This window comes from Cyprinus carpio, chromosome A3 (genome assembly GCF_018340385.1).
Source record: "Cyprinus carpio isolate SPL01 chromosome A3, ASM1834038v1, whole genome shotgun sequence".
NCBI lineage: Eukaryota > Metazoa > Chordata > Actinopteri > Cypriniformes > Cyprinidae > Cyprinus > Cyprinus carpio.
In genome coordinates this window covers 34,297,293-34,321,639 of record NC_056574.1, presented here as the reverse complement: position 1 = coordinate 34,321,639, position 24,347 = coordinate 34,297,293, and the positions used below count along the sequence as shown (strand labels likewise).

Here is a 24,347-nt window from a genome sequence, read left to right as displayed (position 1 = left end):
ATGTTTTTTGTCACGTTTGAATGAATTACATGAATCTGAAACACCTAAATTACATACTTTCATTTCAAAATCAAAATGGCAACATTAGTGTCAGATATATATAGAACATGTATAACAGCTTTCTCTTGAACATGTGTTCAGCATGCAGGGATCTTATCAGAAAGTGTCCGGCTTGTAAAACAACAAACAAGCTGAATATAGAGCAGGTGTTTCAGTAAGGGTGGTTTAGAGATAGTGTTTTCATTTTGATTTTTTTGGTGTATTGGTTATGTTTTTCAAGGCGTTAATTTGATTTGAATGATTTGGGAGGGGTTCAGAAGGTGCTTTTGATGGTTTTGATGCGGAAAAGACAGGATCACAACAAGATCAATGAAGCTGTGGTGCCTGACCTTCTGGAAGTTCTTGAAGATGAAGACAAGATGCAAATTAATAAGCAAAAAGTCAATTACTGTTCCTGTTTTGTGAACGGATTCTGTGAATTTTACAGGCTTTGAAATAACAATAATAATAGATTTCACCCAATTTTGTTTAATCATGACAGCGCAGACCCTGGCAACAAATGACGAGTTTACTTTATTTCTGTAAAGTATCCAAACACACAGGCTGTTCATAGACTCATAGAACCGGGCTTAATGAAGGGTTCAATTCAGCTACATTTTAACTATAGGTTGTAGTTTGCGCATTAAACATTTTGACTCTGTTCTGCTAAAACAGTTGTTTAGCCAAAATAACCTTGTTCTACCACTTGTTGATCAATACAGGTAACTGAACTGAACAAATGACCCATTTCGATACAACTGCACTTTTAGGTTTTGTATATTAACGCCACATCATTTACATTCCTTACCCACATGTTGCTCATTGTTGCTCTTGTTGATAATGTTTTTTTTTTTTTACTATGAGTCTTCTCAGTAACTGTAATGGATTGCACTTACATTTATTTTGAAATTAATTTACGTAACGCTGTTACATAGTTACCCCCCAACACTACTCGGGTTAAAGTTATTTATTTAATATTGTCATTATGCATCAAACAGTAAACTTATAGAAAAGACAGAACCTCCACAGGAATAAAATCACATCAAATCTGCATGTAAAGCTTCACAAACAAAACTAAAAAAAAAAAAAAAAAAAATGAATATAAAAGGGGGAAATAGTATTATAAATACACACAGAGGAAAACCTAATACATCAGTGATATTACAAAAAAAAAAAAAAAAAAAAAAAAATCATAATATTTAAAGAATATGTAAATTTTCCATGATATTTATAGATTTTGTTTATTTTATTTTTTTTAGTAGGCTTAAGATTTGTGATTTTTTTGAAATGCATTTTTTTTTTTTTTTTTATGTGAGTTAATGCTAATAAAACTTTTAATTCGAGATTATGAGGTTAGATGCATTTTATCAGATTTAAATGTTGTGGTTATTTCACTGTTCCTTTGATTTTATAACTTCAGCCACCTATAGGCTATATGCACACTCACTTCCGCATTCCAAGTCGGCCAGCCAGGTTACATCCGGCGTCGACGGCGCACATAGCGTCAATAACAACTATGGCATTTTTCACTCGGTCCCTTCAAGATGTCCCAAAGGTAACGGTCAACGACGTGAGTCGAATCATACAAAAGTTATGTCACACTTCGACAACCAAGAAAGAGAAGGGCTTCAAATTGTATGTGTCAAGCTACATCCACAATTTTGAAGGTAAGATCTGGACGTGTTCTGTGTTTACATGCCCATAGCATGCATGCTATCTAGTGCTAGCGCAGCAGGTGCAGCGTAGGCTATGTTTACTATTATGTGTCAATCACAGCCAGTTTTCCTAACGCCTTTGTCAATGTCAGTTTCAAACAAGGATTCAAGCACAGGAGAGGTAACGATTAGGGCTGAGTGCTACAGATCTATGAGGAAAAAGCCAAAAGCCTCACAGCTTAAGCGTAAGAGAAAGTTATACTGCAGGTTCAGCGCAGATTGGTTCATGGTTCATGAGACAGGTTACGTTTGGCAGATCAAAGTTTCTGTGAATCATTGCATCTAATAATGCTAAAGGTTATTTTAAAGACAAATTTCATTTACCATACCATAATAAACACTGGTGTGTTGGAATATTTATCGATATTTAAATATGTACGCTAATCACTGGGATTCACAGAAACTGAGTTCTGTTTTGTCACTGCATTGACACACGTTCTGTGTCCACTGTTGGGGATGATGAGTAAAGTGAGATAAATAATAATATAAATAATATTGTGGCTACAATTTTAGCTCATACAAATTGTTTAGTAGTTATTAATTGTTTTAGTAGTTAATAATTATATGTCGATGGTTCAAATCTTGTTTGTTTTGTTAAACATTCTCACTGTACTCATGTATTCTCTTTTTAAAAAACTGCACTTTTATTCTATTATAACAGATTTGTGTATTTTCAGATTGTGCTTGGGGATGCCCGTCCTGTGCAGCTACAAAGCTGCCAGTGTACCTGTGTGGCAGGTACAGCTGTGTGTAATCATGTGGCAGCACTGTTGTACCAGACTGCACATTATTGCCAGCTTAGCATCACCTCTGTTCCCCCAACACACAGCTGCACAGAGACTGAACAGAAGTGGCATAAGCCAAGATCCATGGTAACTAATGTTTTTAACAGGGTACTTTTTCTACTTAATTTTCTATTTATGGATGTTTGTGTTTATTGAAAACCTTTTTTGTTCAAATGCAGGGTGTTAAACCTGGTCTTGTAAATGACATGGTGATTCTTTCAGCCAGACCCAAGGAACGAAAACTGATGGAAGGCATTAGGTTAGTATTATTTTTATTATCATTAAAGGAACACTCCACTGTTTTTTCATATTAAACTATGTTATTCCCTTAACTAAGATGAGTTGATGCATACCTCTCTCGTCTCAGTGCGTGCACTTAATTGCTCTGGATAACTATAATGTATGGCAGAATAGCACTTGGGAACACTACTATATTTGCACTTGGGAGCACTTTGACTCAGCGCAGTAATATCATCACTCCTAAAAGGATATTTCTGTGGATATTACTGCGCCGAGTCAAAGTGCTCTCAAGTGCAGATATAGTAGTAATGCATTTTCTGTAGTAATCAGTGAGACCTCAGATAAAGTAGTAATCTCATCATATGATACATTGTATGTTTAAATAAATAAAGCTTTTTTTTTTTTGTTATTTTGTTCATTCAACTTATATGTAACTTACTTTATGGCTCATTTAAAAAAAAATTAAAATAAAAAAAAAACATTATTTTGTTTTTTCCATAGGAGCAACTTGTATAAGGGTGTCAGTTCAGCTCTGCCTGAACTTTCCACACTCAGGGTGGATGAAGTCTACCATGATGTTCCAAGTGATGTGGCTCCACTGATAACAACTATGGCTATGGACATTAATGTTCCTCTGGTTGACTCTGCATTTGGAAACGTGCCAGAAGGAAGTGTGTTATCCTATCATATGCCAGCAAAAAGAGTTCCAAAAACCTGTCCCCACACAGATGCTCCTTCTCCCCCACAGCTGCCACTTCAGGGTTACAGGCTGGGACCCTCTACCTGCTCTTTTGTCTGCACTGAACATCAGCAGTACCACATGATGTCCCTTGAAACAACATTAGAGAACGCACACAAAATTGCCAACAGCACAAAAGAGCAGAGTTTCCTGCATCGAGTGGCACCAACTGAGGCGGCCCCGCATCACCTCCTCCAAGTTCAGAGAGGTATGTCACACCAGGGCACAGAGCTCTGCTGAAAATCTTGCCAAAAGACTTCTGAGACCTAGTCATCAGACTGCAGACTTGAGGAGGGGGCTTGACATGGAACCTGCTGCTGTAGAGGAGTCCTGTAGTACAAGGGAGGTTAACCACTATCCCTGCGGCTTTCTTATCCACCCTGATGCACCCTGGATGGGGTCATCACCTGATGGCATTGTGTACGATCCAAAGGGGCAGACAGTGTTTGGCCTTGTTGAAATTAAATGCCCCAATGTTGCAAGCTATGTTGACTGCCCATATATTAAGATCAGTGAGGGCACACACACATTAAGGAAATCTCATTCCTACTTTTGGCAAATCCAGGGCCAGATGTTGATTTCTGGTTTAGACTGGTGTGACTTTGTTGTCTACACACAGGAGGACATGTTTATTCAGAGGATTCCCAGAGACAATGAAATCACCAAAACAATGAAAGTAAAAATTGATTTTTTTTTTATTTTTATTGTTACCTCTTTGCTTACATAAATAATTAGATTCTGATTGCCTGTCACACTTCTTTATAGAGTGCTGTTAATTTCTTTTTTCTCCATTTCTCTTACTGGCAGTAACTCTTATTAGTTCAATCCATTTCAAAATATTTGTACATATATATTGATTCAAGTTTTTATATTTTTTCTTAATTGTATTACTATGTTTCTTGTTGTATTAATACTAATCTATTATTAAATTACATGTTACATGTTCTTCCGATTAATTTTTTTGATAATTGGTTACCTAAAAATAGTATTTTTATAACTGTTGTTTGTAAATTGGGAGCCCTAAATAAATGTTATTCAGTAAATAATTCACTGTGCATGAAAGTATTATTCTTATATTACAGATGGCTTAAAAGCACTGGTGAGGTAAAGTACATATAACATGCAAATAATTCAGTAGTTCTTTATTCAAAGAGTATGTGCAATGTACAGCAGTGCATACATAACATTAACTATAAAATTCAATTTATACAAAGTAATTTACAAAGGTACATTTAAAGAAAGTAGTTATACAAATGGTCATAGGTTATTAATTTTTTTTTTTTTCTACTGCTGCTACTCTGGCTTCTTTGCCCAAGCCTTTACAAGAGGCCCGTTTTCATAGTTCGTCAGAAGACATGCAACAGTATACAGCTGATTAATGTTGCCAAAAAGCCGAAGTGGAATCTCTGTGTCAAAGAACTTGTGTTCCTTAACACGCCGTATGAGGCGCTCAACATGCACCCTGAGGCGTGCAATTGCTTGGGTCTCCCTGACCTCACAGGCATACATCTGGGATCTTCCAGAGAGAAATGCTGGCCTATAAATCTTGCAAGGTACAAGGTCATCAACCAGAAAACCTCGGTCGACCATGATGGCCATTCCAGGTCTCAAAAGGGAGAGAATTCCAGACTCACGCGTGATCTGTTTGTCACTGATGGAACCAGCGTACAGTTGAGAAATAAATGTGACCGCCCCATGAGGAGCCACTCCAAGCAGCCCTTTGAGAGTACAGTGGGACTTGTATGCTGAGAACATTTCACTTTGGAGAAGAGGTGATGAAGGGCACTGGCACCTTAACTCTGTGCAGTCCAGGATGACTGTAGTGTCTGCATAGTCCTTAAACTCAGCTGGCAGATGTGCCCTTATTTTCTCCTCTGGTATCCAGATCCTCACAGACCCTAGCACAGTGTACAGAAAGTTGCTCCATGTTGTAATGATCCGACTGACTGTGGACTGGTGGACTCCATACCGGTCAGCAAGATCACGCTGTTTTGAACCCAGTGCCAGGTAATTGAGAAACATGAACATCTCATCAATGGGCTGCAGGAAACGAGTCTGTTCAAAAGAAAAACAATTTGCGTTATGTTTCTCTCAACCTCTATTAGCCCTGATCTTTGTTAAAGGGATAGTTCACTTCAAAATGAAAATCATATACTCAGTGAATTTCTTTCTTTCTTCAAAATATCTTCCTTTGTGTTCAGCAGAAGAAAGAAATTCATACAGGTTTTAAAACAAACTTGAGGGTGAGTATATGATGACAGAATTTTAATTTTGAAGTGAACTATCCCTTTAAGTTTTATTGTATGGGCCATGTAAATAACTACTTACTACAGTGGAACTTGGCTCTGTAAAGGTGACAGCTATACAGCTCCCTTGTTTAATAGCCGCCTCCCCGTCTCTGATAAGGGCTCACGAACATCCTCCTTGTTAAAATGTCGGCTACATACTCGGGTATGGGGAGTAACTGTGAATTTGTCCCTCCGGATAGCTACAAGCCATTTTCGCCTGATTTCCGCGTCAGATGGAAATGTATGAAAACTAAGTAAACTGTTGTACTTGCTCGAAGCTTGACACAGAGGCACACAGCAATGCTCGGCTGTACTATAGATGGTTCGCTGAAATTTGAACGTTTTCTTACTAGTCATATTGTAGTTGCTGTTATATCGCTTTGTAAACAATCGCCTCAGCGCGAGTGGAAATGGCTTAGCAGGCTGAGATTTTAGCGGAAGTACGTCATCACCTCCGTGTGCATATAGCCTATGGTTATTTGGCTTTTCATTTTGTTTTTTTAGTTGAGTCACCTGTTAACTTCACTGTTCTTTGTGCTTTTTTTTCTTCAGCTTTCGTTGTGCACTCATCATAGATCATAGGTTATTAACTTCACTATTCTATTTTTTGAGACGTATCTTGCACAGATGTCAGTCGCTTCACATGGACTTATGCTCGTTTGAAGCGGAAGTTTGTCGCCTACAATGATGAGAATATTCCCAGCACTTATGACAAGGATCTTTATAGTTTCTCGTAATGCTGGATGATGTTCTTCAGCACCACATAGACATATACCGCCACCTACTGTTCATTAATCCTACATGCAGCATATCTATATTACAACTTGTAATATACAGTAGATATCTTTTCCTCGTCACAAATTTGTCAAATTCAGTAGTTTTATTTAGAAAACGTTATTTAGTTGTTGGTTCTACTTCATGTTTTTATATGGTATGTTAACGTGCGCCTTTTAACTTTTAATATGAAGAATTTTACTCCCCGTGACGCAGGATAAGAGCTCGTTATTTGTGGCTTCAGTCCGTTTCTCGCGAAAAGCGTTTCCGTTTCCTAGCAACCATAAAATCGAACAAACCGAGAAACAAACCGATGTAACGTTCCATAACTGCCATTTATTATGAATGTGTGGCATTTAGTTAAGTTTGATTTGTTTGTTTATTCGTCTGTTTGTTTTCAAACAATTAATTGTATTTATTACAAACAGGTAAAAGCCGTTAGCTATAAGCGCATTAGCAGCGTGAACTTTATTAACTCAGTGGGTTTTGTGTAACAGACTTGAAGACCCGTTTGCAGACCAATTCGACTTATGTTAAAGCCTATTAAGTTAACTAAATGATAAATATAACATTCATTTGAAATTTTGAAAAAAAAAATCAATACTACAGTAAAGTTTACGACCAAACAAATATTATACGTTATCTATAAACAGAGCGTTAAAGCGTTTCCAACAGTACCACTCAAAAAAATGTTTCGGTCTAAATTTAAATTGTATGAATTTCGACTGCATAATTTTTTTCCCATGCGTTTAGATTACATAGTTTTAACATAAATTAATGAACACAAATGTGATTGAAGCAGTGTTGGAGTTAATGAGATAATAATGTGATGATTGAGCAATAATGATGAACAGCTGCTGTTAACAAGAAGAATCACCGAAGGAAAGAGAAACACAAGAACTACAACTGACTGCAGCCACAGACGAAGATGAAATCAACTGAAATAAAAGACATTAAATCTCTCAAGATCTCAACAGAGGAGAATTAAACCACTCCAAAATCAGCATTACCAGCTTCACTTATTACTAACCAGACTGACTTTATTTCTGTCAGACAACTATAGAAGCTCTTATTGAGAATCAGCAGAGGTTTAGATGCTGATGTTTTATTGTTCTGTTTGAAATCACCATCATGGAGATCAGTGTTTCCTTGTTTCGTAACTATGTACATGGTTATGTCATCATCAAACCATGAATATTTTCTCTTGGCTTTTCTGACTGTATTAAATGTGTAATATAAACACACAGTCTTGGAGCCAGAGAAAAAGCTAACGTGAAAACAGAAAGGGTCAAGAGTGCACCAGGAAGTCATTACCACTACTGGAAACGAGAGGTTAAAGGAGGCGTGCAGGCACACTGCGCCCCCTGGAGACTCACCTGGGAACTTTCATAACTGTTATGAATTAATTGTTAGATGCTAGTCTTTATAAGCTAATGTGCTCAAGAAATTGTTTATGTTGTCGTTAGGTAGAATGCTGTAAAAAAAAAAAAAATTTAGGAGTATTGTCAATAGATAGATTGAGGAGTATTGTCAATAACATTTAATGTTGTAGAATATCCACAAACCCAATCTGATCAACTCTACTGCACAAACAGTTGTTGCATTACAGCATAATTTTATCATAAACTCTTGATTAAATGTCCTTATTGCATTGTTAATTCTCTGTCCAAATAAGGCTTTCTTGTTTTCTTCATGCACTGATGAGCAACCATATGCAAATCAGATCTCATGTGAAAAGAAAACTGAAAACTGAAAACGAAACTTTTATTTATAATTTGAAAAAAAGGGAACAAACCCTGCAAAACATTTAGAATAGATTCTGTAGTTTCATTTGAAAATTTTAAATGCTTTATTTACTAGAGTAAGCAACAAAGTAGAGCTCCACAAGACTCATTTCACAATAACAGAAGAACTTGTTTAAATGGACAGCACACTCATTATTAAAGACAAGTTGTGTTCACTGAGGTGCGTTATATATATTTCTCTCTTTATGCAACACATGAGAGGTGCACCAGCTCTGTGATCTCTCTACATGCACTGGTTCAGGCTGGTGCTCTGGCTCAGCGGTGTGGAAAGCGCCGGGTGGCTCAGGCGGCACGTGTAGGTTTTCCCGGAGCTCCAGCGCTGCTTACCGAGCTTCAGGACGCTGGTCTGGGAGAAGGTGCCGTCGGCCTGACGCTGATACGGAGCCGTCTGCACCTCGTCCCCCGTCACGCCGCTGCTGTCCTCAGACCAGGACACGGTGACACTGTCAGGGTAAAAGCCCTGAGCCACACACACCACACTGACATCACCCTCAGAGAGCGGAGAAGCAGGAGCCAGCAGGAGCAGGGACGGAGGAGACGACGGACGAGCTAAGAAGGAATGAGTTTTAAAACTAGAGTCAGTGAGAATGTTGATATTTACGTTTATCAGACACTTTTATCCAAAGCGACTTACATTGCATTCAGGCTAACATTTTTTACCTAACATGTGTTCCCTGGGAATTGAACCCACAACCTTTTGCACTGCTAACATAGTGCTCTACCACTGAGCCACAAGAACACAGTTCAAATTTTTTGATTGGTTTTGTTTTGATTTAAAAAATTGAAGTCAGAAATAGAAACAAAAAATACAAAGAGAAAGTCTGCATTATTTCTTTTTTTTTTTAATAGTACATTAGTTCATGAGTTCATTGTTTATTTTAAATAAATAAATAAATAAAAGTCATAGTGGTTATCTGTTACAAAATATCATTTAGTCACTTAAGAAAAAATAATAATATAAAAATAAAAATATATTTTTAATTGAATTGATTAAATTATTACTGAATTATTTAAATTCAAATAATAATACTCTAAAACATTTGAATCAAATACAGTTTAAAATAGTTGGTGGAATATGATTGGATTCTAATGGGACAATAACATGGCCACTAAGTTATAATTGGGTAAAATCAAATCATATTTAACTACTGTATGTCTGTCTTTATGAAAATGAACAGTCCTCCTATTTTTCAGTAAGTGCAAAGAAAAGATAATGACTCACCGATCCTCAACTCGGTGCCTCCGCCGATGCTGCCATGGCACTGTGCAACAGCGTCGTACAAAAACCTGGTCTCCACAGCACACTGCTGCTGCTCACACTGAACGCCTCAGTGTGCACAATACTGAAGCTCAAAGTGACAAATCAGGAGGAATTTCATCTGTGTGGCATGAGAAATCATAAAGAAGGTTTCCTAGTCACTCCTGCCTGGATTGGAGCTCCTGGACTAAATGGGACGGATCTTCAGGATGACTGAAACACTCAGAGGTTTTTGTACGAGTGGCTCATTGAACTGCAGCACTGTGATGGCTTTGACAAATGATGCATCCGCAGTAATACACCGCTTCGTCCTCAGCTTCCACTCGGGCGATGTTCAGGTACTCGTCCACACCATTGTCTGTGTATGTGAATCTGCTGGACAGACCACTGGCTCTGTAGCTATCAACTAGTAAGAACTTTGGAGTATCTCCAGCTTTCTGCTGGTACCATGAAATGCCCCAGCTACCACTATCATCTCTCCTGCAGAGAATCTTTACATCTTGTCCTGTGTTCACGTTCATGATCTTCTCCTGGGTCAAATGCACTATGGCCTCAAACCCTGGGAAAACACAAGAATCCCAAATATAAACATGATCCATGTCATTTCTCTCAAATAACCTGGACATTGTTTACAATACTCATTATAATGTAAAAATAGCTTTAGAGGGCAAGAACCAAACAGGAACTTTTGCGTTCATATTGGGAAACAAAATTGAATTAAAAAAATGTCTTACCCGAGAGAGTGAGGAGGAGTCCAGCGAGAGCGGTGGTGCTCAGGATCATCATGGTTACTGGTGGAGGTGATCAGGGATTAGAGACCAGTGTGTTTCTCCTGCACTTTTAAAGATGCTTGATGTTTATAAGGAGAGGCAGACCACTTGTTGTCTCACACACACACACACACACACACACACACACACTCACTCACACACACACACACACACACACACACACACACACACACACACACACACACACACACACCATCAGTGCACCTCCAAATTTGCATGCATGTAAAAAAAAATAAAAAAATAAAATGGGGGCCGGGATCGGTGAGGGTGAAGGAGTGGGTAATAATACCAGAAATTTACTACATATTATTTAAAGATTAAATTAATTTCAAAGAATTCTAGAAAATTAATATTTTATTGAGAGTGGATTGTTTGCTGCTACACCACAGTGCTGTTGATTAATTATTTATAATATCAGTTTCTATAGATTTTGATTTTAAAGCAGATTTTGTAGGAGGAGTTTGTGCTTTGCAGTTTGTTGCCGACAAATTGTATTTGTTTTACTAAAAAGAGACTAAAAAAGATTCTAACTCATTTCACAGACTTTCCACACTCATTAAAAGATATGACGGGGTTCATTAGTAAATAACGATCGTAAGGATGGGACATTTGTGCGGTCTAAGAGGAATAAAACACCTCAGGATGTGTTGTTATAGGGAAAAAAAAAAAAAAAAAACTTTCTGGCATGCCAGCTGATGATTTATTTCTTATCATAGATGCTGAAAAAAAAACAATACAAATAAATCATCAATGCTATTAATCTTTTTTTAAATTTCATTTTCTTCCCTGAATATCTCAGTGTTAGCACTTCGCTGCTGGATAATATGGTGATAAGAGCTTCAGTAGTTTTCAGATACTGTTAAAGTTTCATTTTAACAATGTGATGGAAAAAAAAAACACCAATAAAAAATTAACTGTATAATATGAGAACCAACCAACATTACAGTAATTTTGTTGATTAGCTTTGTTTCAGAAGTGCACACTGCTGTCTGTTAGTCCTTCATTGGTGAAAGCAGAACTCTATTAATAGAGTTTCATCTGTGAATTTGCCTACACTTTCTGTTCTGGCTTTTTTCGTTTGAGCACGGTTGACTTGTTCCACTAGATCGCTTCGCTTCACTGAACATTAAAATCACATTTTATATGCACAGCTTTTCCACAAAGAGCCCAAAATGACTCGTCCTGTTCATTCATTCAATCATAAGACAAGAAATAAGAGCAAATAGACAATATGTTGCTTGATTACGTGCCTTTCTTACCTAGCAATATCTAGTCTGCTAACAATTCAGACCCAAATACTAAGCTAACACTGGCTGAAAGCGAGTGGCTACAAATTAGCAGTTTGTTAATTGAAATGTGCTAATTGCTTTAAGTTGTAGGATACAGTATAAGATTAAATATCTGTAATAAATGCTCTGTTTTTGAGACATTGTCTCTGATCGCTGGTTTCATCAGTTCCAAAATAAGTAGAATTGTTCGCTTTTTCTGATTTATTAAACAGCATGATGTGAATGCTGGAGTCATTGACAAGCTCCAGAATTATTTTGATAAATAGGAACATTTTATTAACAAGCCACAAATCTGATGATGAAAATAATTTCATTTCACAGTAAAAAGTCAGGCTGATTATTTATCTTAGATCAAACGCTTAACCTGTGGCATAATTATATTTCATGTGTACAGCCTTATAACAAGTTAACCTATATATATATATATATATATATATATATATAATATATATATATATATATATATATATATAAAACCGTACTTGCAACACTGGGCGTACGTTGTCATGGCAACATGAAGGTTTCATAAATGTTAGGTTATTTAATATCACCATTATCTGTTTATATCTGCTCTGTAGACACTCAAGCAGTAAGTTTATAAGAATACAGATGTGGGGTAGTGTGAGGAGTTCATATTAACCCTACTGCAGCAACCAACTACACATCATACTTTTGTATTCATCTATAGTTTATAGTCATAAAAACGCCCATGAAACTACAAACTGTTAACGTCTCTGTCCTGAAGACTTTCCCGCTGGAGCTAGTGTCAGAACTACTGTTACAGAAAATGAATCAACTCCTTCTGACCAATCAGAATTGGGAATTCAGAGCCTGTCATGTTTGCATTATTCTTATGAAGACATTTTATAGTGCAATATGTTTTACTATAGCTACTTGTTTTTGAAGTGTATGCATTGAGAAGTTTGCTCTATAAGCCTGCACTGCTGTGCGCTGGGAAAATAAAATGGTAGAATTATGAACACCATGAAGGCCACAGGTTAACAATTACAATATAACTTTATTATTGTATACTTTTCTAGAGCAAGCAAGTAAAGAACAAGTGGACTTCTTTAATGCATGTTTATTGATGGTCACAGTATTGCAGCTCTGTGATCTCTCTACATGCACTGGTTCAGGCTGGTGCTCTGGCTCAGCGGTGTGGAAAGCGCCGGGTGGCTCAGGCGGCACGTGTAGGTTTTCCCGGAGCTCCAGCGCTGCTTACCGAGCTTCAGGACGCTGGTCTGGGAGAAGGTGCCGTCGGCCTGACGCTGATACGGAGCCGTCTGCACCTCATCACCCGTCACGCCGCTGCTGTCCTCAGACCAGGACACGGTGACACTGTCAGGGTAAAAGCCCTGAGCCACACACACCACACTGACATCACCCTCAGAGAGCGGAGAAGCAGGAGCCAGCAGGAGCAGGGACGGAGGAGACGACGGACGCTCAGATATCACTACAGTACAGGGACAGATAACTGTGATTTAACGTGGCACCACCATCAAGGAACACTGTTGCTATTCTTCACTCACTTGTAAGTTTACTCAGTATTAAACAGTCTACTAAGGCTTAAGTCTGTTAAGGATAAAATCAATTAGGATCAAAATTGGATTAAAAAGTATATTCAGTGGATCTGGAGAGGTTTCAAGACTTATTAATTTCTCTATTAATTAGTATGTCTAATTATTACTTACAATGTATTGCAGTGCTTAATTATTTACTTGCTCGTTATTTTACAAAATGTCATTTATTGTTTCTAATCATTCGGTTTGCTTTTTTTTGTCATGTAATTTTTTTTATATTTAGCTCCATTCAACAGATTTGCAAAAGGGCACAGACTTCATTTTTTATTTAATATATTAATTCATTCATTTTTATATTTAATAATAATAAATAATTACATATATTAAAATGTATATTATCAATAGTGTTTAAAATGCCATGAAGGCTTTTTTTGTTTTAAAAAAAAATAAAACTAGTAAAACATGGGATTGTAAATATTGGAGTGTAGGTTTTTGACTTTGAAAATGAATATATTATTATTATTATTATTAAAAATAATTAGAATTGTACATTTTTGCCAGCTGTAAAATTATATAAAAAAAACCTTCTGTCAATAATGTACTTATTCACCCATGTTGACCTAAACATTGAAACAAGGATTAAATCAATAAAACAAATGTTTGCTTACCAAGGTTGGTGCCTTGAGCGAACACATAGGCTCACGGTGTTCGAGCTCAGTACAAAAACCTCAGCACTGTAATCTGAACACTTCACCACTCCTGAACATGGACAAAAGAGCAGAAAGTTTAGTGGATTTAGTACAGAGCCCATTGCCAAGGCTTTTCTAACACTTTCTATAAAGCCTGTATTCATTATCTCTGATCAGTGTGAAGTAATGAATCCTGTAAAGTCCAGTGTGAGAAATGATTAGTGTGAAAATTAATGAATCATGAATCAAATTAATGAATCATACACATGATTTTCAACTTTGTGCCATGTTCAACAAAACTTTAATTAAAGAGTAATGTGTAGCATTCCACTTACTTCACAGTCATGGAGGTTTCTGAGCACACGCTTCAGAGGAGGTGATGCAGGAGGTTTTTGTACGACGGCTCTGTTGGATTGGAGCACTGTGGCTCTCCTGTACTGTCAAAACAAGCACAGAAATAAACTGCTTCATCTTCAGCTCTCACTCCATCGATGGTCAGATAATCCTGATTGCCCGAGTCAGTGTAAGTGAACCTGTCGGGTAAATCACTCGCTCTTATGTCATTACGAAGCAGAAACTGAGGAGCAGCATCTGCTTTTTGTTGGTACCATGAAATGTCTGAGGAGCAGCACCTGGTTTTTGTTGGTACCATGAAATTTTGTAGTTTGTGCTCAGAATTGGTCTTCTCCTGACTCAAATTATACGCCGCTAAACCTGAAAGATACAAGAGGGATATGAACGTTAAATAAATGCACTAATTTGGACTTGCATACTAACAAAAACATAACAGGAGCTCTACTTCATCTCATCCTTGCGTCGTTGATTACTCTGCTCTGGCCGAATGCCCACAAGTGGTTTACTCCTCAAGTCAATTTATAATTTGTAAGTTAATACTAGCGTTGTTTGATAGTGATAGTCTTACCGGTCAGGGAGAGCAGGAGTCCAGTGACCGACACAGCGTTCAGGATCATCATGGCTTTACCTTGTGTAGATGATCAGAGAAGATCTGAGAGCATTCAGATACAAAAGTCTTTTATAAAAAAAAGTAGCTTACACAGAGAGAGAGAGAGCAAAAAAAGAGAAGCAGGTGCTGGGCGTGTGTTTCAGTTCCTCATCCTTTCTGAATCTCTGTATATAGCTAAAGGGGAGAAACCCAAGTACTCTGCACACCTGCACAGATCAACCCCCTCCCTCACACACACACACACACACACACACACACACAAGTAACCATGCATGAGAGCTGCTTTGCATATGCGCTTTATATTATCTTCTATATGTTGCTATGAATTCAATATATAATGTGTTATATTATTTGATCATGATGCTGTGGCTATTAGAAGACCACGAACACACACTGTGCATAGAAAAAGAACCTACAAGGTGACAGTGAAGGAGTGTGTATTGAAGGTATTCACCTCCTCTTGAACTTCTACGATTTGCTCTACGTTTTTCAAGAAGCTTGTGGTTCAGGTATGTTCTCTAACAAAATCTGGGTTACACTTTAAACAGCAGATGTGAATACTTATGCAATCATTTATAATGATGATAATAAAACAGCTTTTCGTGTTACAAAGAACCACACACTCATGTCCTGGAGATCTTCTAAGAAAACTTAAAAGATTCTGCTTTTCCTGCTTTGTTACTGATTTTTGACAGTGGAGGTTTTTTCAATGGAGACTCATTCCAAATCATGAATAATATTAAGTAATTTTGGGTTTTTTTGGCTTTATTTTGTTTTATTAACAGATTTTATAATCAATGCATCGTCATATACAAATCTAAAAAAAAAATTATATAAAATGTGATATGAGTTTTCTAAATCCGCCACTAGAGGTCAGGCTTTTCTCGTATTTTATTTCTTTACTGACCAGCAGATGGCAGTGTTGATTAAATAAAACATCTGTCCCTATAGCGCAGTGGTCGCCAACCCGTCGATCCCAATCGGCTGGGATCTGATCTCACTGTAGATCCCGAAAATAACAGTAAAAATAAGTACAAAAAATGCATTACATTTCTCAATTTGAACTGTATTTTATTTATTTTTTTACTTATTTTCGGGAGCTACTAGGACAGTGAACAGAGGTCAGAGACGCTGAAGACGAACGCAAAGAGGAGAAAATACTGTAGCAGGCACAGAACAACTACAGCTCACTGTGTTCACGATGGTCGAAATATATGAAGAAAATATTGAATTGGGAGCATGGGGTTATATTAATACATCACTGAAAGGAACTATCGTGAGAAATGTTTCGATGGCAGTAATGGCATTTTCTCCTCTTCGTATAAAGCGCAGCTCTGCTTTGTTTCCAGCAGTAACCAAGGAAACGCTCTATTGCGGCTGGTTCATAAGCGCCACCTGCTGTCAGAGAGTGAATCTGCGTCTCATTCAGACCTGCTGTTTTTGTTTCATGCCATGTTTTATGCCATATGTGTTTTATGCAGCAAAAAAAAAAAAAGGCTAAAGTCAGACCATTCTGTTTTTGTTTTAAATCCTGAAATTGTACAATCTAGGCCTAATTCAAACCAAAAACAACTGCTAGTGCAACATGAGAGTGAATCTGCATCTCATTCAGACCTTCTGCTGTTTTTGTTTCATGCAGATGTTTATGTAGCCAAAAAACAAACAAAAAAAAAAAAAACACCACGTTTGTGTCATATGTGTTTTATGCAGCAAAAAAAGGCTAAAGTCAGACTATACAATCTAATTCAAATAAACACATTCCTCAGGCAACGTATGTAGCATCTTTGTTTGGATCGTGAGTAAGATGCAGTTCTGCCTCTGATTTCAAATGCTTACAGATATGTTTGTTTAAGACCAGCAACCAGTATCAGAATCAACCAAAATAATAACATCTGTAGCATCTTTTTTTTTTATGCAAAATAAATAAATAAACATATATATATATATATATATATATATATATATATATATATATATATATATATATATATATATATATATATATATATATATATATATATATTTAATAATATATTAAACGCGCACGACAGTCTATGCTTCAGTCTTTCCATGTTGCCTGGGTCTCCATTAGCACATTCACAGGCATGCAGAGAAGCATTAAATACTCTTTTATACTGTACATATGATGGAAAAATTGCATCATCTTTAACACAACTATGACACATATGGTCCATGGTTCCTAGTACTTGACACACACACTCATGCCTGTTGTGGAATATTATACAGTATATTATTTCCAGTTTGATCAGCTACGCTGAGGCCACCAACGACAACTTCAAAGGCTGAAACTCGTCTGACTAGATGTCGCTGATTTCGACAGCCATGACACATTTGTTTCACGGGCAAATTAAGAATGTGTTCTCGAGCTAATTATGAATGCTTAACACAAATCTGAACTAATTATACTAATCCCCCGTTAGTCAAATGATGAAGAGAGGGAGGATGTGATGACTATATGAAAGTCCCGACAAGTATTTTGAGACACATACACCCTCCTTTTTTCTATTTTCTTTTTGCTGTGGTTTCGTTTGGACTTACTATTAAGCTCTAGTCTAAAATACTAGACTAAAATTTTGTTTTGTTGTCAATCACATAGCTAACTGCTTGGCCTACAATTATTTATATGCTTTTAGCAATGATAGTTGTGTCTAAATATTTACTAAAGTATGTCCACATCGCTATGGATGAGAAAGTAAAGCAGCACTGACACACTAATGTGTCAAAATCTTGAAGTGTTCAGATGCCATTTGCATGTACTGTAAGCACTACCATGCCAAATTACAACCTTAAAATTTATTATTACTTCTTCTGCACATTTCCTCTCACACAAAGCTAACCGAAATAAGAGCATTCACCTTTTCATCCCATAAATGTATATGACTGTATGTTTATTACTTCAGAGCTCAATATATAGAACATGTTCAGTAGAAAAAAAAAAAAGATTTACATTAAAAAAAAAAATAGAGACAGCATCTTGAAACTATTAATAATTATATAAATTAATCTTACGACTGGAAATCAGTTGAAAAATTGGCTACTGGAACAAAACACTATATCCTCCAGTCATCTGACAAACTATCTTCAATTCCAGATCACACTACTTCCTATTGAGATGGCTATGGAAATCTGCCAAACAATTGTAAACGTGACCACACATTAAAGCACTGCTCTGGTGCTGTAGCTGGTTGCCAAGGCAGTAAAAAAAAAAATAAAAAAAATACCTGTTCATACAAATTTAACCTAATATATTTAATATATTTATATTGTTAACTTCTCAAAATTGTTTTAAGTAATACTACTTTGTATTGGCAATAATGCCTCAATTCAATGACTTCAGCACTTGACACACAAACCTCAAGAAAGGTGAGACAATCGGCAAATGTAAAAAGATGAGTGTTTAACATCACAACACAAATAACCATCAATAAGAAAACAACAACAAACCTAAAGTCAGCAAAAAGCAACACAATATTCCTGTAACAGTAAACACATAATTCATAAGGCTGCCCACAGTCCAATATGATGTTTGAAAGCCCTTTATCCCAAAAATATTTCAGAATTTTTAAGATGCAATAATTTTTCGCTCTATTGTGTTATGAACAACAATATTAGTTATAAGTGCCTTAGCAAAGAGCACAACTTGTCGAATCTTCATGTATTAAATGATTATTTAAAACAACTCTTCTTGCGCACATCAGCATGCCCTGAGCTCTCAGATCTCTGAACCACTTTGACAATTCTGGTTGGAGGCTCCGATTGACAGAGGAACAGTTGGTCATGGTTAACAGTGCTTTTTATTACGGTGCACAGCGACAGTCACTCAATAGTGGTGGGAAGAAAACAAAACAACAAAAAAAACCCTTAGATACAACAGAATATAAACTGTACCAAACATAAGGTCAAAGCAATCTATATCAATAAACACAACCTGACCTGTATGTGCAACGGCCCTACATAAGCAGCACTGCCCCAGAGACTCTCTCCTCGCCTCCTATCTCTGAACTATCCTGCTAATGTTCTGGAGCCATTTTATAGGCCCGACTCCTCCTACTCCAGAACATACCATATGAAAGGTAACATGTTTCACCTACATCATACGAATACATACTGAAAATAACAAAAACCATCACAAAAATAATAAAATACAAATAAACATACATACTAGAAGTCATATACAAGTATACATAACATACATATTCAAAGGAAACAAATAACTTGAGAAACCTTCCTCCCTTACCGCTATGAGAATGGACTCTCCGGTGACATCACTCACAGGAACAAGATGGCGGACACAAAGACCTATAAATAGACCGGATGTCTAACTGAACAGGTTTGGCAAATGACTCTTGGAAATAACATGGACAAATGAACTGTGGTAAGCACAATCTGCATCTGTCTTACACTGTATTCAATAAATTATGTGAATCAAATACTTGTAGTGGTGATTTATTTCTATATATGCGAAAAGACAATTCTATTATGCTATCATCATAGGCACTCATGTTATGGTTACTAGTTCTCACATAACTCAGGTAAAACTACATACAGGACATCATACAGCCAATTTACAACACACAGTGACATCGAATGTTACACAGGTCCATGCCTACATGAATCTATGTCGGCTAACAGACTACAATACATGACACAGGTGTATGTGTGTGTAGTCCATGCATAGTCGCAGGCTCACCCTGTGACAATTAGTCTACATTACATGGAAAAGGTGTGTGTTTTTGTGGTGAGTGAATATTCGGTGGATTTTTCTGTGACAGTCCGATACACAACCTCAAAGTCGAATGGCTGTAAAGCCAGGAACCATCGTGTTATACGGGCATTCGTGTCTTTCATTCGGCCAAGCCAAACCAGTGCCCGATGATCAGTCTCTAATTTAAACCTCCTACCCATGAGGTAGTACCTGAATGAGTCTAAGGCCCATTTGACAGCCAGGCATTCCTTCTCTACGGTTGAATACCGGGTCTCTCGCGGAAGGAGTTTCCTGCTGACAAAAGCAATGGGTCTCAAGTGTCCCTGCTCTCCCTGCAAAAGTACCGCCCCAAGGCCAACTTGTGAAGCATCAGTCTGCACTGTAAAAACTTGGTCAAATTCTGGACTCTGCAACACTGACTTCTCGCACAATGCATCCTTCAAGTCCATAAAAGCACGCTCACAGTCTGCAGTCCAGTTAAGCTTGTTGGGTTTGTTCTTCTTCGTGAGCTCAGTAAGGGCTACGGCTTTCTCAGAAAAATTCGGGATAAAGCGTCTATACCACCCCACCAGGCCAAGGAAAGACCTCACCTGCTTCTTGGTTACAGGCCGCTCCGCCTGTTTAATTGCCTCAACCTTCCCAACCTGAGGGCGTATGACTCCATGCCCCAGCACATGACCAAGATAGCAGGTCTCTGCCTTAGCTATCGTGCACTTGTCTGAGCGAATAGTAAGACCAGCATTCTTTATTAGAGTTAACACTTCCTTGAGATGTATTAGATGACCCTGCCATGTCCTACTGTAGATGATAATATCATCCAAATATGCTGCCGCGTACCCCTCAGTTCCCCTAAGGATCTGATCGATCATCCTCTGAAAAGTCGCCGGAGCCCCATGCAGTCCGAAAGGAAGCACGCGGAATTGATAGTGCCCAAACGGAGTCTTGAATGCTGTAAACTCTTTACTGTCTGGACTTAAGGGCACTTGCCAATAGCCTTTGCACAGATCAAGAGTTGTGAGATACCGTGCGCTGCCAAGCTTTTCAATTAAATCATCTACTCTGGGCATAGGGTAAGGATCAAACTTGCTCACCGAATTGAGTTTTCTGAAATCCAAACAAAATCTTAGGGACCCATCTTTCTTAGGAACCAGCACAATGGGATTATTCCACTCACTGGCTGACGGTTCTATCACCTCCAGTTTCTGCATCATTTCCAGCTCTTGCTTCATGGTGGGCAACAGCCTTTCTGGAACTCTGTATGCTGGTTGTCGAATCGGTTTCACCTCCTTCAAATAAATATGATGCTGTACCAGGTCTGTCTTCCCAGGTATGTCCTGGAACAGCTGCTCAGGTATACAACTTTGCAGCTGATTTCTTTGTTCCATGGTCAAGTGCTGAAGATTTAAAGGGTCCTCACTTTCACGCACAGGCAAGAACTGCTCCTCCACTTCGTCCTCTTCCTGTACTGCCCTCACCAAGAACTCCTTCACCTCCACTCTTGCTGGTTCCGGCTGTGCAGACGGACTGTGCCACTTCTTCAACATATTGACGTGAAAAGTCTGGTATTGTTTTTTTTTGTGTTGAGTTTAAATTTCATATGTTACCGGACCAACTTTCTTCCTCACTTGGTACGGACCCTGCCATTTGGCCAACAGTTTGTTCTCTGACGTTGGAAGTAACAATAAAACTTGCTCTCCTACCTGGAAAGTTCGAGACCTGGCCTTCTGGTCATACCACATCTTCTGCTTTACTTGTGACTCCTGCACGCTCTCTCGTGCCCGGGTGGATGATAGTTGTAACTTCTCTCTCATTTTGAGGATGTACGAAAGAATGTTCTGCTTGGTAGGCTTATCACTGGCTTCCCAACTGTCTCTCAAAACGTCCAATGGACCTCGGATCTGGTGAGCAAACAGTAATTCAAAAGGAGAAATACCCGGTGGATGCTTGGGGAACCTCACGGTAAGCAAACAAAAGGTAAGGCAGCCATTTGTCCCAGTCTTTTCCATTTTCAGACACAAACTTCTTCAACATGCCTTTTAAGGTCTGATTAAATGTTTCTACCAGACCATCAGTCTGGGGGTGATACGGAGTAGTACGAACTCTCTTAATGCCCAATAACTGATAGACCTGTTTTAGGGTGCGACTCATAAAATTGGGGCCTTGGTCAGTCAAAACTTCTTTAGGGATGCCTACGTGTGAGAAGAAGTTTAACAATGCAGCCGCAATCTGTTTCGCAGTAACGTCTCTCAAAGGGTAGGCCTCGGGATATCTGGTTGCATAATCACAAACTACCAGAATAAACCGGTTCCCTTTCTGACTTCTCTCCACAGGTCCCACAATGTCAACCCCTATCCTCTCAAAAGGTGTATCCACTACAGGTATTGGAATAAGAGGTGCCTTTGCAGGTGTCCTACCAACTGCTAACTGACACTCAGGACAAGTCTTGCAATACTCTTTCACTTCAGTATACATACCGGGCCAATAAAACAGTTTGGAAACCCTCATTAATGTCTTCATAAATCCCATGTGACCCGACCAGGGAATTGAATGGCTGAGCTCTAACACCTTTCTGCGCTGAGCTTTGGGTACCACTAACTGCAAACCTTCCTCTTCACTCTGTCTATAAAGAAGACCCTGTTTCAACCTGAACGTCTCACCATACAATGAACTCACAGTTGCATCTTCGCTAACTTTCCCAAAACATTTCGCCAAGGTAACATCCTCTTTCTGAAGCTGTCCCAGTTCACTGGGTATGACAAAGTCTGACTCATCAATCTCCGGTTCTTCACACTCAAACTTTGTCCGTTCTGAGCTATCCATCAAATCTGCAACTCTTTTCCTGCGTCGGTCCAATCTATCTTCCTCTGACAACCCTTCTTCATTCAGCCTTCCCTCTCGAAAAAATGGCATCTCCTGAAGGGTGCTATCTACAGAATCTTCAATTCGTGCTATGTCAGTAACCTTTTGAGCCTGTGCTCGCGTAACTATCCCACACCACGCTGTCTCCTGCACTAAGTCTGCTAATATGGGCATATCAGTCCCTAGCAACACAGGATAGGGCAGATCTGTGGTAACCCCTACGTTCATCAAAAATGACTGCTTGTTAACCTCCAAATACACCTCAGCGGTAGGCAATTCTGACTTATCTCCATGTACACAACAAACCGTAACAGTTTCCCCAGTCCATGACTCTTTGGCTATATATTGTGACTGTACTAATGTACGTGTACACCCTGTGTCTACCAACGCCATCAGCGGTTTACCATTCAACAACACTGAAATAGTGGGCTCCTTATCCGGCTTCACCACTAGCTTAGGGCTAGATTGGGGCACATAACACAAACTGGCAGATTTGGGTTTTCTCAAAGTGCAATGTGGGCTAGTATGCCCTACCTCTCCACAATTATAACATACTATATCGCCTCTAGGCAATATCTGGCGTGTGACTACTGGTAGTGAAGGCCTCGAGTCAGTGACTTTAACACTCTGGGCTTGACTTTGAGAGAACAAACTACCCCCTGACCCCACAGACTTACCTCTCGCCTCCGGAAAGACACCAGAATACCGAAAGGTCCCAGAAGATCCCTTCCGTGCTGCTATATAGGACTCTACCAGGTCAGCTGCTTCTCCTGCAGTACTGGGATTTCTCTCCTTCACCCAGGTCCTCACCTCCGGATACAGCACTCTCATATACTGCTCCAACACCAAGGTTTCCATCATCTCTCTGTTTTGCTCCTCACATCCAACTGGACCCACTTTGAAAATAAGTCTTTTAAGCGAACGTACAACTCTGTTGGAGACTCATCCTCGGCGGTATTCAATGAACGAAACCTCAGTCTATACGTTTCTGGATTAATCTCATATTTCTTAAGAATCACCTCTTTAACCTTGTCATAGTCAGAGGTAAAAGCAGGCGCCATGGCGACAAAAGCACTTCTCGCTTTTCCAGTGAGCAAGGGAATCAGATGAACCGCCCAGTCCTCTTTTGGCCACCTGTACACCTCTGCCAGTCTCTCGAACGTAGTCAGAAAATGTTCCACATCATCACTGTCTTGTAGTTTTGGCAACAGAGGCACATGATTCAGCATTCGCATACCTGGCTGATCTAAACAGGTAACTTTATGCCTGGCACGCTCCCCGTCCATCTGCATCTGTGTGACCTGATGATTGAGGACCTTGTATTGCTGCTCCCGTCGTACTGACTCCCTCTCTTGCCTCTCGTCCCTCTCCTTCTGGTATTGCAGGAAGGCCTGAAACATCCCCGCCAGGGCTGTCACAGCTGCATCACCTGTGGTAGTTGGGACCTCAGCAGATTGAACACCTTCTTCTGAAACGCCACCCACTGCACCCTGATCTCCTTCCGTTTCCACATCTGTAGTCACCTGACCCCTGGTCTTCGGTGGCATTTTTGAGTCACTGCCCCTTAACCACTGTTAGACAACAACTGTTACGTTTTACTTTACTGCTGGCCCCCAACTGTTACGAAGCTTCACTTCTGACACCAACTGTTATGAATGACTCGAGCGGTTGGAGGCTCCGATTGACAGAGGAAACAGTTGGTCATGGTTAACAGTGCTTTTTATTACGGTGCACAGCGACAGTCACTCAATAGTGGTGGGAAGAAAAACAAAACAACAAAAAAAAAACCCTTAGATACAACAGAATATAAACTGCACCAAACATAAGGTCAAAGCAATCTATATCAATAAACACAACCTGACCTGT

At 38.8% G+C, this 24,347-nt stretch overlaps 2 protein-coding genes, 1 long non-coding RNA gene and 1 gene segment (V, D, J or C); 1 reads left to right on the top strand and 3 right to left on the bottom strand.

Annotated features, from left to right (window-relative positions):
* Positions 1–1,462: 1,462 nt before the first annotated feature.
* On the top strand, positions 1,463–3,758 carry LOC109086369. The gene is made up of 4 exons (XM_042733300.1): positions 1,463–1,706; positions 2,432–2,626; positions 2,719–2,798; positions 3,281–3,758. Exons 1-4 carry the CDS (start codon positions 1,677–1,679, stop codon positions 3,756–3,758), a joined length of 783 nt encoding a protein of 260 aa, XP_042589234.1. The 5' UTR covers positions 1,463–1,676.
* An 887-nt stretch (positions 3,759–4,645) lies between these two features.
* Positions 4,646–6,251, bottom strand: LOC109064653. Its single transcript, XM_042731335.1, has 2 exons — positions 5,847–6,251; positions 4,646–5,573 (listed from the first exon to the last, which is right to left on the bottom strand). Exon 2 carries the CDS (start codon positions 5,544–5,546, stop codon positions 4,812–4,814), a length of 735 nt encoding a protein of 244 aa, XP_042587269.1. The 5' UTR covers positions 5,547–5,573; positions 5,847–6,251; the 3' UTR covers positions 4,646–4,811.
* A 1,905-nt stretch (positions 6,252–8,156) lies between these two features.
* Positions 8,157–10,536, bottom strand: LOC109073062. The segment is given in 4 exon segments: positions 8,157–8,934; positions 9,608–9,646; positions 9,915–10,202; positions 10,378–10,536. Coding segments are annotated over 4 exon segments (705 nt in total).
* A 2,185-nt stretch (positions 10,537–12,721) lies between these two features.
* On the bottom strand, positions 12,722–14,544 carry LOC109073063. The gene is made up of 3 exons (XR_002014804.2): positions 14,268–14,544; positions 13,912–14,002; positions 12,722–13,176 (listed from the first exon to the last, which is right to left on the bottom strand). It is a non-coding gene; the product is annotated as an uncharacterized LOC109073063 (long non-coding RNA).
* Between the last annotated feature and the right edge of the window lie 9,803 nt (positions 14,545–24,347).

Excerpts from the sequence above, each read along its gene's own strand:
- LOC109086369 (XM_042733300.1), top strand. The coding sequence starts at position 1,677 with ATGTGTCAAGCTACATCCACAATTTTGAAG. Across the intron at positions 2,627-2,718 it reads GGCATAAGCCAAGATCCATG|GGTGTTAAACCTGGTCTTGT; the intron begins GTAACTAATGTT and ends GTTCAAATGCAG. Across the intron at positions 2,799-3,280 it reads AAACTGATGGAAGGCATTAG|GAGCAACTTGTATAAGGGTG; the intron begins GTTAGTATTATT and ends TTTTTTCCATAG.
- LOC109064653 (XM_042731335.1), bottom strand. The coding sequence starts at position 5,546 with ATGTTCATGTTTCTCAATTACCTGGCACTGGGTTCAAAACAGCGTGAT.